Source organism: Rhinatrema bivittatum, chromosome 6 (genome assembly GCF_901001135.1).
Source record: "Rhinatrema bivittatum chromosome 6, aRhiBiv1.1, whole genome shotgun sequence".
Lineage (NCBI taxonomy): Eukaryota > Metazoa > Chordata > Amphibia > Gymnophiona > Rhinatrematidae > Rhinatrema > Rhinatrema bivittatum.
The window spans coordinates 289,663,008-289,686,515 of NC_042620.1; the positions used below are offsets into that span (position 1 = coordinate 289,663,008).

The window sequence follows — 23,508 nt, forward strand, 5'->3', positions numbered from 1 at the left end:
CTTCAGATACTTATGGATGAGTCTGAAAATTGACTCATTCATCACATTTTTCCCATTTACGAAAAACAAATGTATATTCTTACTGGAAAAAACCTAGTCTGGTAAGTTCAGCTGAAAATCCACCTAAAAGATAACCTGCTAAATGAGTCTTTGAAAATTGATTTCAGTGTGTGCAGTTCTCACAGTTCAGTCCAGAAAATAAAAAGTGACAGAATTGCGTCCATTGGCTACAATGGCTACTGTGCAACTGCAGCCAGTTTCTTTCCAGAGATAGTCAAACCCTAGACAGGAGTAAATATATTAGCTTATGGTATGTGCAGGGTGTGATTAAAAACCATGTAAGCATTTCTGTTAATAAACCTTTGTAGGCTGGTTTGTGGGTATTTATTTATTTATTTATGGATTCTTTTATACCAAGATACGTATAGCAATACATCACCTCGGTTTACAGTGAAACAATAAATTAGCAACCAGCTTTACATATAACAGTTTAAACACAGTAAACGATAAACAGAATGGTTTTTACATAAAATGCTAACTTCATTAACAATAAAACTATTAATTAATAATATTTAAGTATAAAGCGGGAACAAATTAACTGTAAAGGCAAAAACTAAAGTCATATTGTAGTCGAAATACAGGATAGATGGACAGGAGGGGGTATTAATAAGCTGTATAATAAATATTCATAGTGTGAATGCTTGTTCAAACAACCATGTTTTAAGGTTTTGTTTGAAGGTTTTGTGACAGGATTCAGTACGCAGGTCCAGCGGCATATTGTTCCAGATATTGATACCAGCGATGGAGAAAGAGCGGTCTCTGGTAGAAACGAGTTTGATGTGTTTTTGAGGATGGACAGCTAATTTTGCTTGGTGAATACTTCTTATAGGTCTGTTGGATGTGTGAAATGTGAACTGATCGGAGAACCATTGCATCTCTTGGTTGTGAATTGATTTGTGGATGAGTGAAAGAACTTTGAAAGTAATTCTGTAGGATACTGGTAGCCAATGTAGGAACATGAGTGCTGGAGTAATATGTTCATGTCGTCTTGTATTAGTAATTAAATGCGCTGCCGCATTCTGCAACATCTGTAGGGGTTGAATTGTGCTTTTTGGAAGACCCAGTAGTAGTGCATTACAATAGTCAATTTTCGGTAGAATTGTAGCTTGTAATACAGTTCGGAAGTCTTGAGGATGTAATAACGGTTTAATTCTTTTCATGGTATGTAGCTTGAAGAAGCCATTCTTAGTTGTGGTCGAGATGAAATTTTTTATTGTAAAATGATTATCAATCATGACCCCAAGGCTGCGGACATGTTTCAAATTCATATGATCTGTAGTTGAGGAAGGAGAATGAGGCGGGTTTGATGGGGTGTTCTTTTGTGGTAGAGTGAGTTAGAGGATCATTGTTGGCTCTTCCTCCTCCTGTATGCCCTACATTTATTTTTTGATCCATGATGACTATATTTTTTGCATACTTTTCATATGTCCTGAACAGAGCATTTTGTGGCTATTTTTATTTGGCCAAACCTAAAATTTTCAAGATATTTGACCTTTGGAGCTCAGAAACATCAAGAATAAATTCAACCTCACATGTTTTTATTCTAAATAATATGATTGAACGACTCAAATGTAGGGCATCAATCTATGTGATACAAAAAAAAGTAGGTACAATATAAAAAAAATCTCAGAAATGGTACAATAATGCAAATAACAACCTAAGATACTGTTACAAAAAAAAAAAAAAAAAAGAAATTTACAAAAACACTTTCCTCTTTTTGTAAGTTATAAATATACATATAATCCACCAGTTATGAAGATATGTGCTTGCTGAATATATGTATAATTTATAAAAAGAGAAAAGTGTTCTATTTTTTTGCAAGGGGATTTTAGGTTATATCACTTGTATGTTCAGATGAAGGTTGTTTGTATGGTGTGTATGTGACATGATTTTATGTGAGTGTGAAATGTGTGGGGTTCTTTAACTTTATATGCTTTGTCCTCTATATTGTATTGGTAAGTCCCAATCCGTGAAGATTTTTTGATAAAATAATTTAGAGATTTTTTTGTACATTTATAATAAAATTATCAGATTTGTTTCCGTTTTATTATTATTTTTACATCAATGGGAACCATTGTATGCCACAGAGTTGTAATTTCATGAAATTATTGTTTCTTCTTTTTTTAACTAACTAAATATTATGAAACAAAATTACATAATCTAAAATAAGCATACACATATTATCTTATGACTGCAAAATTCTTTCTATTCAGGTAATGTTCTCTGGTAAAATCCCTTGATCATGCATTCAGGTAATTAACTCTATTTTTCCAGATAACATTATTAACCAATGAAATCACGTGTTATTATTTATATCCATTGATGATTTCTGAGAGATGTGACAATTTTTCACTGTCGGTTAATCTGATCTTGCTGGTGAGTACATTAATGCAATCTCTGCTAAAAGAGTTTAGTTCAATTTCTGGAATCCACTGGATTATAGGATCTAAGGAAGCATGGTTTCACCAAAGGTAATTCTTGTCACATTTAACCAACCAATTTCTTTGATTGGGTGATCAGAGAGTTAAATCAGGAGAGAGTGCTGGATGTAGTGTATTTGGATTTCAGCAAATCCATATAGGCTGAACATCCTATGTAAGCATCCTAACTGGGTTAGAAACTGGTTGAGAGACAACAAAGGGTAGTGATAAATGGAGTTCAAATGGAGTTCACTCCTAGGAAAGGGGATTAGCAGTGGTTTCCCACAAGAATTGGTCTTTGGTCTGGTTCTACTAAACATTTCTGTAAGCGATATTGCAGAAAGGCTATTGGAAAAGGTTTCTCTTTTTGTGAACGATATCAAACTATGCAACAGAATAAATAAATTGGAAGATATGGATTACATGAGGCAGGATCTAGTAAAGCTTGAAATCTAGATTTTAAAAATTAGTGCTAAAAATGCACTGTCAAGCATTAGGGTTACAAAACCCCAAGGGAGCAGTATAATATAGGAGCTGAAGACCTGTGTACAATACAAGAGTGAGATCTGCGGGTGATCATATTGGATTACCTTAAGGTGGCCAAACAAGTAGATAAGGCAATGGCAAAAGTCAGAAGAATGCTTGGGTGCATAGCGAGAGGAATAGCCAGCAAGAAAGGAGATGATATTGCCTCTGTACAAGTCTCTGGTAAGGTCTCATTTGGAGTACTATATACAGTTCTGGAGACCACACTTTCAAAAGGATATAAACAGGATGGAAATGGTTCATAGGGCAGTTATAAAATAATCAGCAGTCTTCATCAAAAAGCATATAGGGAAAGACTTCAAGATCTAAACATGCACCCCCTGGAGCAAAGAAGGGAAGGGGAGATATGTCAAGGAATAAATGCAAGGGAAGCATGCTTCTTTCAAAGGAAAGGAGGCAATAGAATGAGGTGTCATGAGATGACAGTGAAAGGGGGCAGACTTAGGGGTAATCTAGGGAAAAATGCATAGAAAGGGTGGTGGATGCATGGAACATCCTTGCAGTGAAAGTGATGGAGAGTTGGAGACGAGTACAGAATCAGAATTCAAGAAAGCCCAGGATAAGCCCAGAGGATCTCTGAAGAAGAGGAAGGAATTGTAAGCAGATGTGCATTGGCAGACTGGATGGACTATATTGCCTTTATCTGTCATCATGTTCTGTGTTTCTATGACATTCTTTTGAATTATAGCACATTTCAATGAAATGTTGCAAACATGAAAGGTTACAGGTTTAGCAGTGGGTGAATCACTACACACAAACCTAACTTTTCAATGAATGGTACCATATGCAAAAAGTGTTAAGGAAATACATAATGCAGCAGTAAAGTCAAATTCACTACATTTTTGACCAGTGGTACTTGAATTCAACAAATGTGAAACCAATTCTATACATACCTTTTAACAATTGTTAACATCAGTTGTTATCTTATATCAGTTGTTGCCAGATGTTATAATCAGGAGAGAAGCAATAGTATGTCTATACTTGAACCCACCTACCTCATCGTATAGAGCAGAGTTCCATTATCCACCAAACGTAGTAGTTTGTTGGGTGTAGTCATATTGTGGGCCACTGATTTCTTGCCATTGTGAAAGAAGGTGTCAGGTGTCCAGATCTTACTTGCTAATAGATTATTGAGGGGAAGGATCTTCATAGGGCCATCAAACCTAAGTCGTTCATCCCACCAGCTCTGTCGGAAGAAGACATCAATGGTGTACTCCTGGAAGAATGTGGATGGGAATGGGAATGTGGATAAAAGAAAACAAAAAGAACTGTTTTAGGGTTCACGATATTATAATTTTTAGAGTAGATCATTCAACAGCCAATAGCAGTGAGTCTGACTGGCCTTTGATAGGGCTCTGATGCCATGAAATTTCATGTGCAGTTATCAAGAGATTTTCTGCAACTTTTATTTTTAAATTAAAATGTTGGATTTTTATGGAAGAATAAATATGATTGCTTTTGTAAATTAAGGCGTGCTAGGTATTTTCTGATGTGGACAATTTAAAATACTACGGAAATTGTATAATCAATAGGGATGTCAATGGGCTTTGTATCATAGGAACAAATTACTCCAGTCCTGCTTTTATCCTATTTCATGCATGGACTGGAGTAGTCTGCTCCTTATGACATGGATACTGTATATTAGGATGCCTCTTTATTAAATAGTTGGTGCCAAATTATTTGGATTTTTAGTTTACCTTTCCAAAAAATTCTGTAAGCTTCCATTATTACATTACTATTAGTCCCTGCCCCCCAAAAACTCATAGTCTTAGTGCAACCTGAGATCGGATGGCTTGCCCAAGGTGTGTCTATGGGGAAAAGCTGGGATTTGAAACATCTCTCTAACCAGCACACCAGATCAACTCTCTAGTGTGAAACACAAAATTGCATATATTTTTTCAAATATCTGGCCATGAGTTTCTGTCCTCAAAATATCTGAACATATTTCTTATGACCATGCTAAGTATAAAAGTCATTCCTACCCCCACTCTAAGCATTTATCTGCTCACCCGCTTGCTATCTTCACTCTCCCTCAGGAGCAAAGAGTTTGTTCATACAAGAGGACAAGTTTCAAGCCATCTGCAGGCATGATCGCTTGCATTTATTTTTTTGTGCAGGCAGATTTTAATTGGAAAGTAGATGTGAAGATTTGAAAATGCCATCTAGATGCATACTTTTCCTTCCTGGCTTTAACACTGACCCATGAATGCCGCATCTTAATGCTGCTAAAAGTAGGCACATTGTTCCCCAACGTGTGGTCTTTTCACAGCATTGAGGGTGAGCAATTTTCAGACTGCTGATTTAAGCAAGCAAAATGCTTCTTACCCATTGAAATGGCTTTGAAAATTGGGCTTATATTACTTGCTATTTGGAAAAGTCATCTGAGAAACTACAGGGGAGCTAACCACTGTGTTAACTAAAGATTGCTATTGTTAGAGGAAAGCTTACCGGGTCCTCAGTAATAAATTTAAGAAAAGTGGAGAAAATCACACTCATCATTCATTCATCTTTCTGCTGCAGAAATACAATCACCATAATTTAGGATGCTTTGGTTCCACATGAAAGAAAAGGAAAGGGGGGAATTGCTATTTTTCACTTGATTCTGAAGAGGTTGAAACCAAAGGCTTCTTTGCTCCATGCTGGGACTGCACAAATCCAGCTTTCCTAGCATCTCCTCTGTTCTTTGTCATGGGCAACAGAGCTCATTCCCATAGGAGTTTGAATCTTTACTTGAATTCACGCCCACGTGTGCCTGTACAGTCCATGCTCCAGCTACTCGGTTGGGAATAAAGGGTTATTGAAAATTTAGCTCTGTGGATTTTAATTCACATTTTGAAGTTTGACCATGGCCCCTCAGGCATGCAGCCTCAGAAACAGAAAACTTTGATTTAGAGGGAAAAAAGCATCTGTCTAAGGCTCTCAAAGTCCCCTGGATGAGTCATTACCATGGAGACAAAAGCATTTCTGCAACAAGTACAGTCAGACAAAGCCCTCCTCTCCCCAAGCACCAGTTACCCTGGCAACGCTGGGACACCATGGGAGCGCGGATTGTACAACACAAATAGTTAGCGTCTTCATTCATAGTTGCTTAATTGCCACAAATAACTCCTTCTTTAAGCAATCAAAAGTAATCAAATCACCTATCTTTTCCGTTGAGGGGGTTAGAGGAGTTACAGTTTAGAGTTACTCCTTCCATCTACAAAGCTGGTGAAATAAGCTGCCCCCTGCCAGCAGCTCTGCCCCCTTTGCATTTCCTCAGCAGCACAGAAATGCCAGCTGCTTTGCAGAAATGCCATGATACAAAACATATCCCTTACAAAATGTGATATTGCATCTTCCCTCTATTCATCACCACCACCGCCAACCATTGTCTTCACAGATAACTATGGCAGTCCCATACCATGTGCATATCACCACTGAGACATTTTCATGTGACTTTAGTTATGGGTCAGTCTATATTAATAATAAGGTATTTATATTCAGTATGTTTTCTACAAGATAAAACGATTCATAGCAAGTTTCTTGGGTTGCACGGAGGTGCTAACTCCATCTATTTGTTTTCTGTTGTTATATAAAGTGACAGTGCATAAAGTTAAGAGTGTAACTGCTCCTTTTCGCTTCTCTGTTGAAAGAGAAGTGCTGGGGATAAGTTTCTGAGGCTACAAGTCAGATGATAGGGAATGCATTCAGCTATCCACGAAAAGCATTCCGTGATCAAAACAGTAGTACTATAAAAAAAAAAAAATCTTGATAACTCTGACAACAATTACAAATGACCAACCTCCATTAACCCACCTTTGCTGTTCTGGTTTAAATGTTGTTCTTGCAAAGATATTAGTATTTAAAATGTAAGAAAGCTCATTCTACTTATTCACTATAACCATTCTGAATCTAAATCAATCAGGGCACTAAAGTGCTCATCCTTATCAACAGGCCTGGAAAATTTGGGTGCTTGCCATAATTTTTAGGAGATAGGGAAAATTCATTTTTATCCCTTTAGTTTATTGTGGACATTTGTTTCAGCTAATTTTTTTTATTACTTTTTGCTTATTGAGGATTTAATTTTCACTTTTCTTGCTTGTATTTGCTTTTCTTTTTTCCTCCCCTGCCTCTATCCACTTCATTGAGTCTCTAGTTTCTTCCTCACTCTGCCTACATCCTCTTCTTCCTGCTGTAACCCTGCAACAAGGTGTTCACCAGGGTTGGGGCAGCATCTCCTCCTGCGTGGGGCTTGGCAGCATGGGACTGACCAGGACTGCAGTTCCTGCTCTATGAAGCCAGGTAATTGGAGGGGGTGGGATGGGCTGACTACGTGACTCATCCTCCGTGCAGCTTGGCAGCGCAGGGTCGACTGAGGTTAAGACTCCTTCTCCATCAGATCTAGCAGTTGGGGGCATCTCTGGGCTGAACTGGGGTGGTTCCACTCTGGCTCAAACCATTATCATCTCTCAACCTGGAATCAGGTAAGCAGTGAAAGTGGTGTCATCACCTTCTCTTGTGTATTGTGCAATGTGGTAATGCCTGCGAGCGGTTGGTAGCCGGTTTACAGCCAGAGAAAAACACCAATAGTCTCTGGCTGTGCTTCAGTGTATTTTATTTACAGTGGGAAAACAGTGACAAAACAAAAAGGCAGCACAACTTAGCTTCTGGTCAAATTATACAGTGCTATTCACCTTAACTTCAGGTCAAAAGCTTTTGGCATACTTCACAGTAACTCAAGCATTTAATTCATCTCAGCCTAGTTCACAGTCACTTAAGGTTCTAGTTCAGCTCAGCATAGTTTACAGTAACTCCAGGTTAGAACGCTAGTTCAGCTCACCTTCAAACACATGCAGTTTTACCAACCTTACAAATAAGTGGACTGTGCATACACTGGAACTTCATCAGCTCCCCAGAGCCTCTCTAACTCTCTCAGACCTTCAGGTTTTAAGGTCTGGTGAAGGGCTCCTCCCTTCACCCAGGCTTTCCTGTAGGATTCAGCCCCAAGGAGGATTGCGCGGGATAGCTGTGCACAGTTTCTTAACATAGACTGAGGGAGTTGTCTATAAACTCCCTCACGTATCCTTCCCCTCAGCTCACATTTGATGAGGAGAGCATCCACCTGCACGAAGGACACCTCCCTTGTTCAGGAAATCTGCATTAGCAATCTCCTTTCCTGCCCTGTATTGGATCTTGTAGCTGAAGGGTTGTAGGGCCAAGAACCACCTCATGATTCTCGCGTTGGATTCTTTGTTTCTATTGATCCAAAAGAGCGGTTGGTGGTCCGTTACATCTGAACTCCCGCCCAGCAGATAATAGCATAAGGTCTCTAAGGCCCACTTGACCGCCAAGGTCTCTTTCTGAACTGTGGAGTACTGTCTTTCATGTGGCATGAGCTTCCAGCTAATGTAGGCCACCGGATGTTCCTGGTCATTCTTCTTCTGGGCTAACACAACCCCTAAGCCAACCTCAGAAGCATCAGTTTGCAATGTGAAGGGTTCAGTGAAGTCTGGGCTGATCAGGAATGGTTTCATGCATATCACTTCTTTCAGGGCTCTGAAAGGTCCTCTGACCATTGGACCTTATCTGGCATTTTATTTACAGTGGCTTTGTGAGATGTTCTGCCTTCTTAGAATAGTTAAGGCTGAATCTTCTATAGTATCCTATAAGGCCTAAAAAGGCTCTCACTTTGACCTTCATTGGCGGAAACGGCACCCACGTGATCGCCTCAACCTTCCGGATCTGTGGATGGACTTTACCCTTCCCCAGGGTGTAGCTGAGATACTGGACCTCTTGCCCACCTAGCATGTGGTTGGGGTTAATAGTTAAGCCTGTTTTCTTCAGACTGGTCAGCTGGCCTGTGGGTTTTTCAGTCATGGCTGAATTCACGATGTCATCTAAGTAGGCAGCAGTGTACCCTTCATGTGGGCAGAGCAAGCAACCCACCAATCATTGAAACATTGCAGAGGCACCATGAAGGCCAAACGGGAGTACCATGAACTAGAACAGCCCAGCAGGCATTGAGAACGCTGTCTTCTCTTTCACCGAGGAAGTGAGAGGCACCTGCCAATACCCTTTGGTAAGATTGAGGATGGAGATGAACTGGCATGACCCCAGGCATTCTATCAGTTCATCCCGTCTTGGCATCAGATAGGCATCAAGTTTCAAAACCTTGTTGACCTTCTTGAAGTCAATACAGAACCTGACACTTCCATCTGGCTTCGGCACAAATATGATGGGTGAGGACCAGTCACTGTTTGACTCCTCAATTATGCCAAGCTGGAGCATTTTTTTCACTTCAACCTCGATGATATGGCACCTGGCCTCAGAGATCCAATAAGGCCTCTGTCATACCACCACTCCAGAAGCTGTCAGACTGTTATGTTGCACCAGGTAGTAGAACTGGGCAGGTTTGAAAAGGTCTCTCTGTTCCACTCAACCAACTTTCATTGCTCCTACTATGTGACAGGGGCCGGCCAATGGCACCGGTAGCCCCTGTCACATGTTAATGACAAAAGGCCACCGGTGCCATTTTGATTACTGGCAGTCAACGGCCCGAGAGTGGAAGATCATGGCTGGAACCCCCAGCTGGACCACTAGGGACCTTTGGTGAGTCTTGGGGGTCAAGATGGTGGGGGCCATTGTATTTAATTAAATTTGAATGGTTGTGGCGGGTTTGGGTTTCTTTGGTTTTTTGTTTTTTTTTTTACAAAATGTGCCCTTCCCCCCCCCCAAAAAAAAAAAAGATAAGAAAACCACATGAAATTTCATGGGTTTTCCTTTCATTTTTTTTACTTACCGAAATGCAAAGAAATAGGAAATATCGTCTTTAATTCCTATTTCGTTGCAAACAACTACACATGTCTAACAAGGATGTACCTTTTTTCCTCTGGTGGTTCTTACTAGTGGCCCCAAAAGATCCATGCTACCCTTTGAAAAGGGATCTCGATGATGGGTATGGGGATGATAGGTACCGCCCATACCCCGGTAGGCTTTGTGAGCTGGCAGGTAGGGTAGGACTGACAAAACAAATGGATTTGTTTATGAAGACCCTGTCAATAGACTTGTGCCAGAATCTTTTCCCGGCTCTCTTCCTCTCCCAGATGACCCGCTAGAGGTTGACTGTGTGCTAACCGCATAACCTGTTGTCGATAGGGCTTGGGCACCAGGATTTCTTCTAACACTTCCCCTTCTACGTTCTCATATGCATCTCTATATAATAAATCCCTTTCCTAGGCATGTCCTATTTTATATTATTTACAACAATTTAGCGGCAGGAGGCTTTTTTTTTTCTGAAGTATAATTAATACAACTGGTCATGCAAGTTTTCTTCAGTTTCCTTCCATATCAAACCAATGTTTAATTATCAATCTTGAGTAGTGCAGCAATGGTCTGGCCTGAAGGTATGAGGTCTTCTTTTGATCACACTATTGCATGAACCTTCTTAAACTGTACAACCAATACACTGGCATTGTATTAACAGCTGAGCACACGTTGCTTGCAAAAGGGCCCGGGCAATTAATCACCAACTGCTTGGTAATGAGCAGCATGAGGGTCTAATGTCAGATATAAGTTTCAGGGAAATGTTGGGCAAAAAATGTCTATAAAGCAAAGCCTGCAAGCTAGTTTGCTTCCATCATTTTAAAAACAGCACATCTTTTGTACATGGATTTAATTTTCCTATAACTTCAGAAGAGGAAAAAGAGAAACATAAAAAAAACTATTCAAGCAACATCTTCTATAAAATGCACTGGTGAACTTTAACCTAAAAATATTAAATGTAAGAATCAAGGAAAAGTTACAACACACATTACAAAACATTTTTCATGCACAATGTATGGGAGTTGCAGGATATTAAATCTCTGGGCAAAAGATGTGTAACTTCAATTTTGTGTACTTGTTTTTGGCCTAGCTTTGCCCAAAACTTAACTCCTACATTACAAATAAGAAAGACAATGTGATAACGGTGAAATGACCCAAGTGATGTCATCCTGTGGAAAGCAGCACTGTGGGCAGGATATCTATGCCTTCCCTCCTGCGTGTGAAAAATTTGGACATAGCAGAAGAATCTTGGGGGGACCTGCATAATGGAGGGGTAGGTAGGGATGAGGACATTTGTTTTTGAGGGAATGGGGAGGAGCCCATACTTGGGGAGGAGAGGAAATATAGAGGAGGTTAATCTTGCAGGGGAATCCAGATTGTGGGGCAATACAGGAGGGTTTGATGTATCACAGTTGGGGTTCTTATTGCCACGGGGTGATTCTCCCTCCTGCAGGGTGTTCTTATTGACTCTGATGGGGTGTAAATTCTATATCCCTTATCTTAAATGGCCCATTCATTTTGGGCCGCTTAGCATGGTGGACTTCAGCCCTTTCTGTGCACAGTAACTAGTTGACACCAGGTCCCAGCTGATATTAAATAGTGGCTATTTAGCAAGCTATTGCTAAATAGCATGGAAAGTAAGCATACCATTGTATTCAGACCCTCAAACCGTTCATTATCATATGACATTCCTTTATTTGCAGGAACAGGCTCACGAACCCTTACAGACATCTCTTAGACCCACTTAACCAAGCCCAGTCTGACCTACATCTTAGAAAACATCTTCAGGCACGTGGGCCTGATCTTGTTCAAGGCAGTTCCCAGTTACAGGAGTGCCCTCTAGGGTTCTGGGCTCAGGATGGGCTGCATTGCTTCCCCCATTGACTTTAATAGGAAATGAAGAAACTAATAAACAAAAAAGATTGTTTTCATCTCAAACCGAGCGAGTAAATGATTTCTATCTTTGAAACAAATAAACAAACCAAAAGGATATTTTTGCCTCTGCACATTCCTATTTAATGAATATGTATGAAACAGATATGCACAACTGAGGCAGAGTACATGCAAATCTCTCTCATTCAAATTCATTCGAGACATCCTGAAACCCTGACTGGTGGGTGACCCTAGAGGACCAGAGTTGCGCATCACTCCTTTAAACTCTGGTGCAGGTTGTGAAAAAGCCACATAATGAACACAGAGACTGAATTTTCTAATTTTAGGTGAGGTGGATCCTTCTAGAATAAAGTTGAAGTCTAGCAGTGGAGCAAGGTATGAAAAACATGATTAAATTAACATAATTATAGTGCAGACTATACAGAGACAACTTGTTGACTGTAATAATGCAAATAACTATGACTCAGTAAGAAACCATATAACCTACTATGGCACTTCAGGGGTTTTATTTTGAAATATAAGTCATGGTAATAAGATCACTCAGGCAGACAGCAGATCATTTGCACAAAGCAGTAGGCCAATCTCAGATACTTGAAGAAAGCAGTAGGTGTTCTTTGTTTTAAATTTGGGATAGCATCCATGGCCTATGCACTTAAACTAAATTATGTATAGAGTATGCACCATGCCTTCTAGAATCAGGCTTCAGATAATGTAAAGTAGAAAATAATGCATAGTATTCCTTGACAGTGCCCATGATTTGCAAAGACTTTCTTATTTTAGGTTCCATGATATCTAAAAGAGTATAAAACAGAATTGGATAGAGAAAGAGGAAAGTGCCTAATCTCCGAATGAAAGAAGCTGGAGTCAGGACCTTTTGTAGGAAGGAAATAGTAGAAAACTAGGGAACATTTTATATGTTTGCTTTCGTTGCCTTTCCTCCTCTCTATCCCTTTCCCTTATTCCTTCCTTCTGTTGTCTTTTTTCTAAAATTGGCTATAATGATCAGTCTGCAATTGGCAAAATAATCTCCTTTAATTAGACTTTTTCTGTAACCATATGGTACTGCAGCTTCACATTTAAAGTGAGAAGAGTTGCCAGCAGGAGGCAATTTTAAAGAATAAGTCAAGGTGAGGGTCAGGCAGATTTTTTAACATATAATCAACACTCCGACGGATACAAGTCAACTAACAATGCATGAGCGTTCTGAGGCTAAGCGGACAGCTGACTCAGGTATGTGGCTGCTGGTATTAGTGTAAGCAATTGAGGTCCCAAGAGTCCAGTAATCCCTAGCTGTAGTTGTTCTTGCCAGAGAAGTCTGCAAAACTTATTACATGATGATAATAAATGTCAAGATAGTGAGCTGGGTTTCCTTCAGCATGTCTGTGTTAAAATGCAAGTTTCTTCTCTACCTCCCAGAAGCAACGCTTACCATGTCTGTATCTGAGACAGGACCAAAGCTTGTCACGTAGATGTCTGTCTTCACTTCAGTTACAGTGTCTAGTTAAAAGAAAAGATAAAATGACATCAGAAAGCTTTTTCACTAAAGATTTCAGCATGGTAGTATTTTCTTTAATAGAGGGCGCTTTATGGTGGTAGTAATAACAGTAATAAAAACAATTTTGCCTTCTAATCTTCTACTAGTAAGGATCTCAAAACACGATATAATATAAATCACAGAAAAAAAGCAGACACCTCCCTCACGTGGAAGAATGCAGCAAATGTATATGAACTAAACTGTTGCACAGAAGAGGGAGGGAAAAGGGAAAACTAGTCTAGGTCATGGAATTAACTTTATTCTCACAAAAAAATGCTAATAGTTATTCTTATCAGGTATATACACTCAATAACCATCATATAAAATCCAGTGAATGAGCAGCCATTAAAAACTGACAGGAAACATTAAGTGAATGTAGTTATTTGCATTTAAAACTATAATGGATGGATTTAACTTGCAAGAGATTTACAGTTAATGAATCATGCAATATAAGGTTGTAATTTTAGAAACAACACCTGTTTTTTAATAACGGTCCTTGGTTTTTATTGTTTAATGTAGCACTACTATGAGAATTTAGCTTTTCTCTGAGAAATGGACTTACCTTTTTTATACAGAGATGACATCACTGCAGTTCCACTTTCATTCCTGCACTACCCCAGGTCCAGCTGTCACAGTAACATTGGTATCAATTGCAAGTACCGTGATAAAAACAATGGGCCGGATTTTCAAAGGGTTACGCGCGCCGGGCTTATTTTCAAAAGGTCCAGCGATGCACGTAAAGCCCTGGACGCGTGTAAGTCCCAGGGCTTTACTAAAGGGGCGGGGAGGGGGTGGGGTGTGGGAGGGGTGGTCCGGGGGTGGGGCGGGGTCATAGGCTCCGGGCACAGCGTCCATTTGCCGCTGTGCCAGGGATCGAGTGCCGGCAGTCGGCCAGCGCACGCAACTTACTTCAGCCAGAACACTGGGTACCTGCGCACAGGGATGCCACACACCATCACCACCGGGCTCCCTGAAATAATTAACAGTGATGAGAAAGACAGAAAGAAAGAAAAAAAAGGTGAAAGAATCCATCTGGAACTGAGAGGGGAAGGGTGGTGAGTGATCCTCGAGACCCACCCCCTCTGACGTCACTGAGGACTGTGACGGACGTTAAACGGCGCCAGAACACCGGGTGCTTGTGCACAGGGATGCCACACACCATCACCACCGGGCTCCCTGAAATAACTAACAGTGATGAGAAAGACAGAAAGAAAGAAAAAAAAGGTGAAAGAATCCATCTGGAACTGAGAGGGGAAGGGCGGTGAGTGATCCTCGAGACCCACCCCCTCTGACGTCACTGAGGACTGTGACGGACGTTAAACGGCGCCAGAACACCGGGTGCTTGTGCACAGGGATGCCACACACCATCACCACCGGGCTCCCTGAAATAACTAACAGTGATGAGAAAGACAGAAAGAAAGAAAAAAAAGGTGAAAGAATCCATCTGGAACTGAGAGGGGAAGGGCGGTGAGTGATCCTCGAGACCCACCCCCTCTGACGTCACTGAGGACTGTGACGGACGTTAAACGGCGCCAGAACACCGGGTGCTTGTGCACAGGGATGCCACACACCATCACCACCGGGCTCCCTGAAATAACTAACAGTGATGAGAAAGACAGAAAGAAAGAAAACAAAGGTGAAAGAATCCATCTGGAACTGAGAGGGGAGGGGCGGTGTGTGATCCTCGATCAGGAGACCCGCCCCCTCTGACGTCACTGAGGACTGTGACGGACGTTAAAACGCCAGAACACCAGGCGTCGTGCGCTGTGCGCCGAAGGGGCTCAACAAAGGGGCACTCCCCTTTGTGCACCCCTTCATGCATCCCGTAGTGTTAATCATTCCCCATGTTCTTTTATATCCCTTGTTAACAATCCCCATATTTAAATGTTTAATGTATTTGACAAAGGTAATGCATGAGTTCCTGCAAATTTTGTTTAAATGTAAACCGATGTGATATGTAAAATCGAGCACCGGTATATAAAAATAAATAAAGAAAGAAAAGAAAAAAAAAAAGAAAATGCAAAAGGTAGGGGGAAAGAGCGGGGGAGGTAGGGACAAGGAAGGGAAGATGTGGTGGGGGGTAGGGAAGTTCCCTCTGAGGCCGCTCCAATTTCGGAGCAGCCTGGGAGGGAGCGGGCTCGGCACGCGCAAGGTGCACAGTTGTGAATCCCCTTGCGAGCGCTGACCCCTGATTTTATAACGTGCGCACGCCTGCGCACGCATGTTATAAAATCGGGCATACCTTTTAAAATCCACCCCAATATAAAAAATGCAAGAACTGATTTTTAAAACAGACGATGTTTATAAAATCAAAACCTCCTACTGTGAGTGATTATAGGATTCATTCACAGCATCATTCTTAACAGACAAAAAAGGAAATATGAGGTCCATATTCAAAAGTTATTTGGATAAATTAATATTTGGGCATTTATCCATCTAAACTGAATCTGGATAACTTTTTAATAGATCAAATTTGGCTGGATAACTCAGGAGCATTCCGGGGTTGTATATGAGAGGAACTGAGTCCTAAAGCTAGCCAGATAAACTTATCTTGCAAATTATAAGATAGCCAGATATATTCAGTGGTGAGACCACACCGCTGAATATATGGCTATGATAGCCAGATAAGTTTATCCGGCTAACTAGCCAAGCTGCACAGCATCTGAATATGAACCTCTCTATATGAATGTATGTAACCCTGACCCGGTCCCAGGATATCCTTTAGGTGAATGGGGCACCCACTCAGCACCAGGGCTAAGTCCAAATGCAGGTCCTCCAATGGGAGAAATAGAAACTTCCAAAAGCCAAGGTCATATGTATACTCTAGTCTTCTAAGTGCCAATAAACCAGTTGATGTTCTATCATAAAGTTTACTGATTTGTTTGTTAAATGATAACTGTGTTGCACTGTGCACATTGTTTTTGTGCCACATTCATTTTATAGAAATGCATTTCTTCAAATCTGTTGACTACGGTCCCTTGAACTCTTCCTAAACGTTCCACTGCTGGACCTTCAGGCCTAATCTTAGGTACTGTGAATAGGTTCCCACTAGTCCTCCAAGGAAGGTTTCCCTATCCATTCATGGGATCCATGAATGCTTAGTCTGCATCGTCTTACTTTTCCTTCCTTTCTCGTCTCCTTATTGTAGAGGGTTGGCAACTCCTCTCTGTCTAGACCGGGCAAACATTAGATTATTTATTTTAGTATGTTCTTCTCCTTTAATTCTCTACCTCATTATGATACTAGATGGGCATCCATGCCTTCATCCAAGATATGCCGAATAGGCAAATGAATATCTTGGGCTAAAGGTACAAGGGGTGACTAAACAAAAAAAAAAAAAAAGGAGAAAGCCATTTCAATAGCAGGGCCTAAATTATGGAATGATTTACCTACTGATTTAAGGCTGCAAATAGACTTTATGATTTTTTTTTAAAATCTAAAAGCATGGCTTTTTAAAAAGGCTTTTGAGGAATCCGATTAATTGGCTATCATCTATTAAGGCAAGGAAGTTAGTTTTCTGACGATTGAGGCATGTATCTTTTATCTCTTTTAAGTTATTTATGATCTTTTTGATAACTATTGGTGTTATATTATTTTATATCATTTTCTTAATTTCTTCAAATTTATTTGTTTTCTACTTTGTTATGATATTTATTGCAATTTTAATTTGCTTATGATTTTATTATTTTACTTATTTTAAACCATTATGATTGATCACAGAATGATGGCATACAAAAACAATAAATACATAAATAAATAGATAAATATTTCTCAGGCTCTTTCCTGCAAAGGACCAGAACCCAGAGTGCCAGAGGCTTTTGTCAAAGACTTGAGGAAACCTTTCTTCTCAACAGAAAGATTGGACATAAAACTGCCATAGTGAATAAAATCATAAACAGAAATCAACTCACTAGCCTCTGGGTGTCATCTAGCAGTTAATCTCTCACCCTATGCTTAAGCTCCTCATCAAGGATTTGGGTCTATCACTTAAAACAGAGGAGAGGAGGTGAAAAGCTCTTATTCTATTTCAACTCTAAAATTCACACACACACACTAAGGGCCAGATTTTCAAAGGGTTACATGCGTAAATCCTCAGGATTTAAGCGCGTAACCGCTCCTGCGTGTGCTGATTCTATTTTGCATAGGCCCGGCGACGGGCGCAAGCCCCGGGACGCGCGTATGGCCCGGGGCTTTGTGAAAGGGGCGGGACAGGGGCGGGGGTGGGACCGAGGCCTCCGGCACAGTGGCCGTGCCGGAGGATCACGTGCTGACATGCGGCCAGTGCGCGCAACCTACGCCTGCCCAGACGCAGGCGCAACATATTAAAAAAAGGTGAGGGGGAGGATTTAGGAGGGGCTGGGGGGCAGGTTAAGTAGGGGAAGGGAGGGGAAGGTGGGGGAAGCCGGAGGGAATGGGGAAAGCCATCGGGGCTCCCCTAGGGCTCAGCGTGCGCAAGGTGCACAAGTGTGCACCCTCTTGCGTGCACTGACCCCGGATTTTATAACATGCACGCGGTTGCGGCGCATGTTATAAAATCGGGCGTATCTCTTAAAATCTCTTAAATTTTGAAAGAAGTTATGTGCATAATAGGGGTGTGCATTCATTTGCAACATATTGGCAATCTGCAATGTATGTGCCATATTCGTTGTATTCATAGGGGTCACGAAACGTATGGCGAACCCCCACGAATACAACGTATCACTAACGAATAAACCCCCACCCTCCTGATTCCCCCAAGACTTGCCAAAAGTCCCTGGTGGTCCAGCGGGGGTCCTGGAGCGATCTCCTGCACTCGGGCCGTTGGCTGCCAGTATTCAAAATGGCGCCGATAGCCTTTGCCCTTACTATGCCACAGGGGCTATCGGCGCCATTTTGAATATCGGCAGCCGACAGCCCGAGTGCAGGAGATCGCTCGAGAACCCATGCTGGACCACCAGGGACTTTTGGCAAGTCTTGAGGAGGTCAGGAGTCCCCCCCAAGACTTGCCAAAAGTCCCTGGTGGTCCAGTGGGGGTCCTGGAGCAATCTCCTGCAATGGGGCCATCGGCTGCCAGTATTCAAATGGTGCCGATAGCCTTTGCCCTTACTATGTGATAGGGGCTACCAGTGCCATTGGTCGTCCCATGTCACATGGTAGGAGCACAAGATGGCACTGGCCATCCATTGCTCCTACCATGTGACAGGGGCTGACCAATGGCACCGGTAGCCCCTGTGACATAGTAAGGGCAAAGGCTATCGGCGCCATTTTGAATACCAGCAGCCAACAGCCCGAGTGCAGGAGATCGCTCCAGGACTCCCAATGGAGCACCAGGGACTTCTGGTAAGTCTTAGGGGGGGGTTGTAGTAAATTAAAGGGTTGGGATGGGGTTTTCTTGGGGAAACGAATACATATGTAACTAATGAACGGATCGGGGTCCCCCATGAACGGATGCAACGGATTTGGGTCCCGACAAATACGAATACCGAATGGGACGAATCCGTCCCTGCTGCACATCCCTAGTGCATAAATGTAACATACTATAGCAAAATTTTTCTAAAGCCATTTACTCAAATAAAGTGTTCTTATGTGAGTATATCCGATGGACAATTCAATGGCCTATTTTGTGGTAATTTTCAAAAGCCCATTTGCTAAGTAAAGTGTATTTAGTTAAATAAAAGTTTTACTCAAGTAAATGTTTTTTTTTTTTTAAATCAGGCCCTAGTGATCTGATATAGGATTTGTATTGAACCATTGTAGCAGCCTCCAATTAAGGAGGGAAGAGATTTCCATAAGTTGTGGCTTCACCACAAAAAGATTATAGAACTTGGCCCTTTAAGGTAATTTTCAAAGGGACTTCTATACGTAAAGCAGAGTTTTATATGCAGAAGTAGCCTTTTATAAAATGTCCTACTTGATATAAGGGTAAAATGTTGAGTGTATGTCCTATTCACTTAGTTACCTGATAGGGATATGCATTCGTTTGAAATGAATGTGCAATATGAACCACAAAATGCCTATTATTGGTTCAGTTCATCTATATAAATAAAAATGTTAAATAGTTTGTACAAAATCGCTAATCTCAGAAACCACTGAACCGATTGCTTTCAAATTTGGACACAACCTTCATTTCGCATATGGGAAGGTTCTTCTGTACTTACATTAAGATATGTCACACCTGTGATAGGTAAAATAGGTTTAAAGATTTTTTCAAGAAAACAGCGCCATCTGCTGGACGTAAGCACCATCTGTTACACCTTACACTAACACACGCTACACTAATCATTTCGCCAGTCCAGGTCCACGTTTCACTTCCATTTTAACACATTTGCACACTTTTTTCGCCGGAAGAGAACTATTTCCTTTAGAGATAAAATACACCCACCATCCTCCTCACACCCCCCACACACATGCCAAATTGATTTACTTCCCACAGCCTCCCAACACACACAAAACCACCCTCCTCACAGCCCCTACACACATGCCAAATTTATTTACTTCCCAGGACCCTCACACACAACCTGACAGAAGTCCGGGAGGCTCCAGCGGGGAGCCAGGACCGGTCCGGGACACATCTCCTGCACTACGGCCGTCGGCTCTGGCCCCATCCCCGCCCCAGACCGCCCATGCCCCACCCTCAGACCGCCCCTTTTTGCAAGCCCCGGGACTTACACGCGGCCCGGGGCTTTACGAGCGTCGCCGGGACTTTTTAAAATAGGCCCGGCACTCGTAGGGCTTTTAAAATCCGACCCAACATGCGTGGGCTAATACGTGGATACATGCGATGCATTGAAATGGATCGAACGCACCTACTTTACTCTCCTGTTTTAAATATATATGTCTGTATATTTTACATGTGAAAGTAATCTAGGAATTTACTTGTGTAACTCCTGATTTATATGCGTAAGTCAGCCAATTTTAAAACATGCATGCATGCATCAAGGAAATTAATCAGTTTATCAATTAGTCTTTCTCCAGGTCATCAAAAACCCTCCTGGTTCTTCAACTTGATCTTCCCCCAGTCCACCCAGACCTCTTACCTTGTCAGTACGACATGGTAAACATGTTTAATATCATGCATACCAGATAATTAAGAGGTGTAAAAATATGCAAGCAAGTTTGAAAATGTACATATATGTCTTTTAGTATAGCAACTTACGTGCGTAATTGTTAGCCCTGTCCCAGTACATCCCTACCCCGCCCCTTTTTTCCCACATGTATATGTGGACGTAAAAGTGAATATACATGTGTATTTTCTACTTTTATAAAATACAAAATACACAGTAGACAAATATTTTAAAATATATAAATAGAGGCTACTAATGCATATACATGCTATATGTTATGCATGCAACATTTTGAAAATTTGCCTTACATTGTTTTACAGTCATGAAGCAATATAACCGTAAAGCAATAAAGGCAAAAGACTTGTTTTACAGTCTATTGCTTTATGGCTATACTAATTTCTGCAGGGCTGGTGCAAACAATTACCACGCTGCCCCCTGCTCCCAAGATTCTAATAGAGCACTTCATGTCTTCTCTTTCTCCAACAATAATTTTATGAGTGCCTGAGCACTGTTTGAGTTGTGCAGGACTTAAAGCTGCCGGACCTTTGGTGGGTGAATCTGGGACACTTGTTCATGGTAGAGCCAGTAGTGACCAAGCAGTTCATTTGGGAGGAAAGGGTTGATGTCTAGACTATGCCTATCAAAATTGTAACAATCTACTCTCACAATTTTCCTAAAACCACACTTTTTAAATTTTGTCACCACAAAAGATTTCAAGCCAGTAAAAAAGACTCAGGGCTAATAAGTTGTCCTGTATTCAAGAGAATTAATTATGAAGTAGGAAAAAAAAAACAGGCAACAAAATCCAGTTACAAATATTTACATTTTTTTATGATAAAATGTCAGGTTCTGGACTGCTTAGACTCCGTGGGCAGCTCCGTGGGCAGCAACTCCATGTGATGTCACCCTCATGGAGTTGCTGCCCTGTGCAAGTGCTCAATTTGCACAGTGGGTCACCTCAACCCTGACCTTATGACCATAAAACAATTTGTAAAAGGCCATTTTTTTGACCACATCCGACAGTGATTCTTCTGACAGCAATTTCAGCAGCTTATATTTCAAGTGTTGCTGTCATAGTTATGCTGGGAGATTTTGGGATCAGCGCAAAAACATGCAGCAATCCAGGGGACAGAAGTGCCCTTGCTAAGGTACTGGGTGGGTGGGAGAGCAAGAACTGGGGAGGAGCAGAGGGAGAGAGGGAATGAGGGCGGGGAGAAGGGAGGAAGCACTGGATGGCATTTGGCTAATTGTGCCATTGCCGGCCCCTGTCACATGGTAGGAGCACTGGATGGCCGGCGCCATCTTTACGATGGCGCCGGCCATCTTTAAAGATGGCGCCGGCCATCCAGTGCTCCTACCATGTGACAGGGGCCGGCCAATAGCACGGATACCCTGTCACATGGTAAGGGCAAAGGGCCATCGGCGCCATCTTTATGAGTAGCAGCCGATGGCCCGAGAACGGGAGATCGCTCCCGGGACCACCACTAAACCACCAGGTAATTTTAAAATGTTTTGGGGGGCTCGGGAGGGTGGGGGAAGCTAAGGGGTCATTTTTAAAGGGTCGGGTGGGTTTTTTTTATCGGGCCATTGGCGCCATTTTTGAGTGGCAGCCAAAATGGCGCCGATGGCCCGAGAGCGGAAATTTTGCTGCTGCGCTCAGTAAAAAAAAAGGAGTTTAAAAGTTTCAAACTTTCAATAAGTTGCAGGTACTCACCTACCTCTAACTTATTTGCAGCAGTTGACCAGCTTTTTTATTTTTTTCTGGTCAGAGTAGGGCTAGAACCGGCAGCCAGAGAAGCAGAAGGCAGCAGTTTTCCCGCCTGCTCTCTCCTGCTGTGCAGGCTGTCAATCAAGCTTTTTTTTCAGCTTTTTTTTTCTGCAACCGTGTCTTAGCTATGTCCCGGCTGGCAGCCTGCCTTTCTTGTGGGCTGCCCTCTTCACGTTTTTCACGGCAGGGCCTCTGCACTGCTTGCCTGCCGGGTGGGGAAGGTCCCTCCTCGGCAGGACAAACAAATTTAGCCCGGGGCTCCACTCCTCCCGGCATGGCTAGGCCTTTCCCGGGTCGGCAGAGCCCGGGAACGGCCGCCATCTTGGATTTTTCGTCGCGGCCTACTCTGACCAGAAAAAATGGAAAAAAGCTGGTCAACTGCTGCCAGTAAGTTAGAGGTAGGTGAGTACCTGCAACTTATTTAAAGTTTGAAACTAATGGTTTTGTTTTTTTGTTTTTTTACTGAGCGCAGCAGCGGGTTAAAAACCCTCTCGGCAGCCAGAGGGGGAACGAGGCCTGGAGAGCGTCGGTCCCCACACCTGGAAGTGTCCACGGCCTCAGGACTATGCAGGGAACCCCCTCCTGCAAAAGGGGCAAAGTCCCCCTGAGCCAGGCAAGAGCTGGGAGACGGATGTCTCCCACACAAAAACAGTAAAAGCACTAAAAGAAGGCAAAATTTCCTTCATAGAATTTTTCCTTTGTTTCTAAAACAAGCGGGAATCAAAAGAACTACTTGCTTGAGCCGAAAAAGAAAGAAGAAGAGGCTGACTAGCCTACAGCAGAGAACGAAGGGGAGATGCTGCACCTGCTGGAGACAGACGAATACTGAAGGGGTAGAGGATAGGCTCTGTCCTGATATAGGGCATCCTTCAAGTTTTAGTCTGTCTCCACCTGCTGGAAAGGAGGCTCAACCCACTGTCTGGACTGATCCGGGTACATACAGGAAACATACATGCTCCTTCACATATACAAACATATGCATATATACCCCTCTAGTCACTCTCTCCACCCCAAACTCACCAGTAGCAGCAACCTCCTCCTGGGGTAATGGGAGGAGCCCATCTTCCAACCAATAGTGAAAGCAGCAACTGCTGCTGCTGCTTCTGCTGTCAGCCTCCTCCCTTCTTCCTGTCCCCACAGGTAATCGGAGGCCTCTTCCATTCTTCCCACCAGCAGTCAGGAAAAAAGGAGGAGGCATACCATTGGTCTACAGGCTCAGGAAGAAGAAAGTAGGCCTCCGATTGGTCACAGGGCATACAAAAAGAAGGAGGAATTCAACTGGCCTGTATAGGCCAATCAGACGCCTTCCAGTCTGGCTGCTTCACTAGGCCAGCAGCAGCAGAGCGCCCAGAGATTATAGGTGTTGACTCAGAGACCCAGAAATTCCATTAGATTGCAGGAGTCTCCGGGTCAAATCCAGAGAGTTCCCAGGTGTGCCCCTCC

General features: G+C 42.2%; 1 protein-coding gene across 1 annotated transcript in view; it reads right to left on the reverse strand.

Annotated features, from left to right (window-relative positions):
* The window catches only part of LOC115094717 (gamma-aminobutyric acid receptor subunit alpha-3-like), a 263,575-nt gene extending 249,737 nt beyond the window's left edge, over positions 1-13,838 (reverse strand). Inside the window, exons 1-3 of the mRNA XM_029607973.1 lie at positions 13,817-13,838; positions 13,150-13,217; positions 4,022-4,242 (exon numbers count right to left, since the gene is read on the reverse strand). Coding sequence (XP_029463833.1) covers positions 4,022-4,242; positions 13,150-13,217; positions 13,817-13,838 — 311 coding nt within the window. The remainder of the gene's footprint in view (positions 1-4,021; positions 4,243-13,149; positions 13,218-13,816) is intronic.
* Between the last annotated feature and the right edge of the window lie 9,670 nt (positions 13,839-23,508).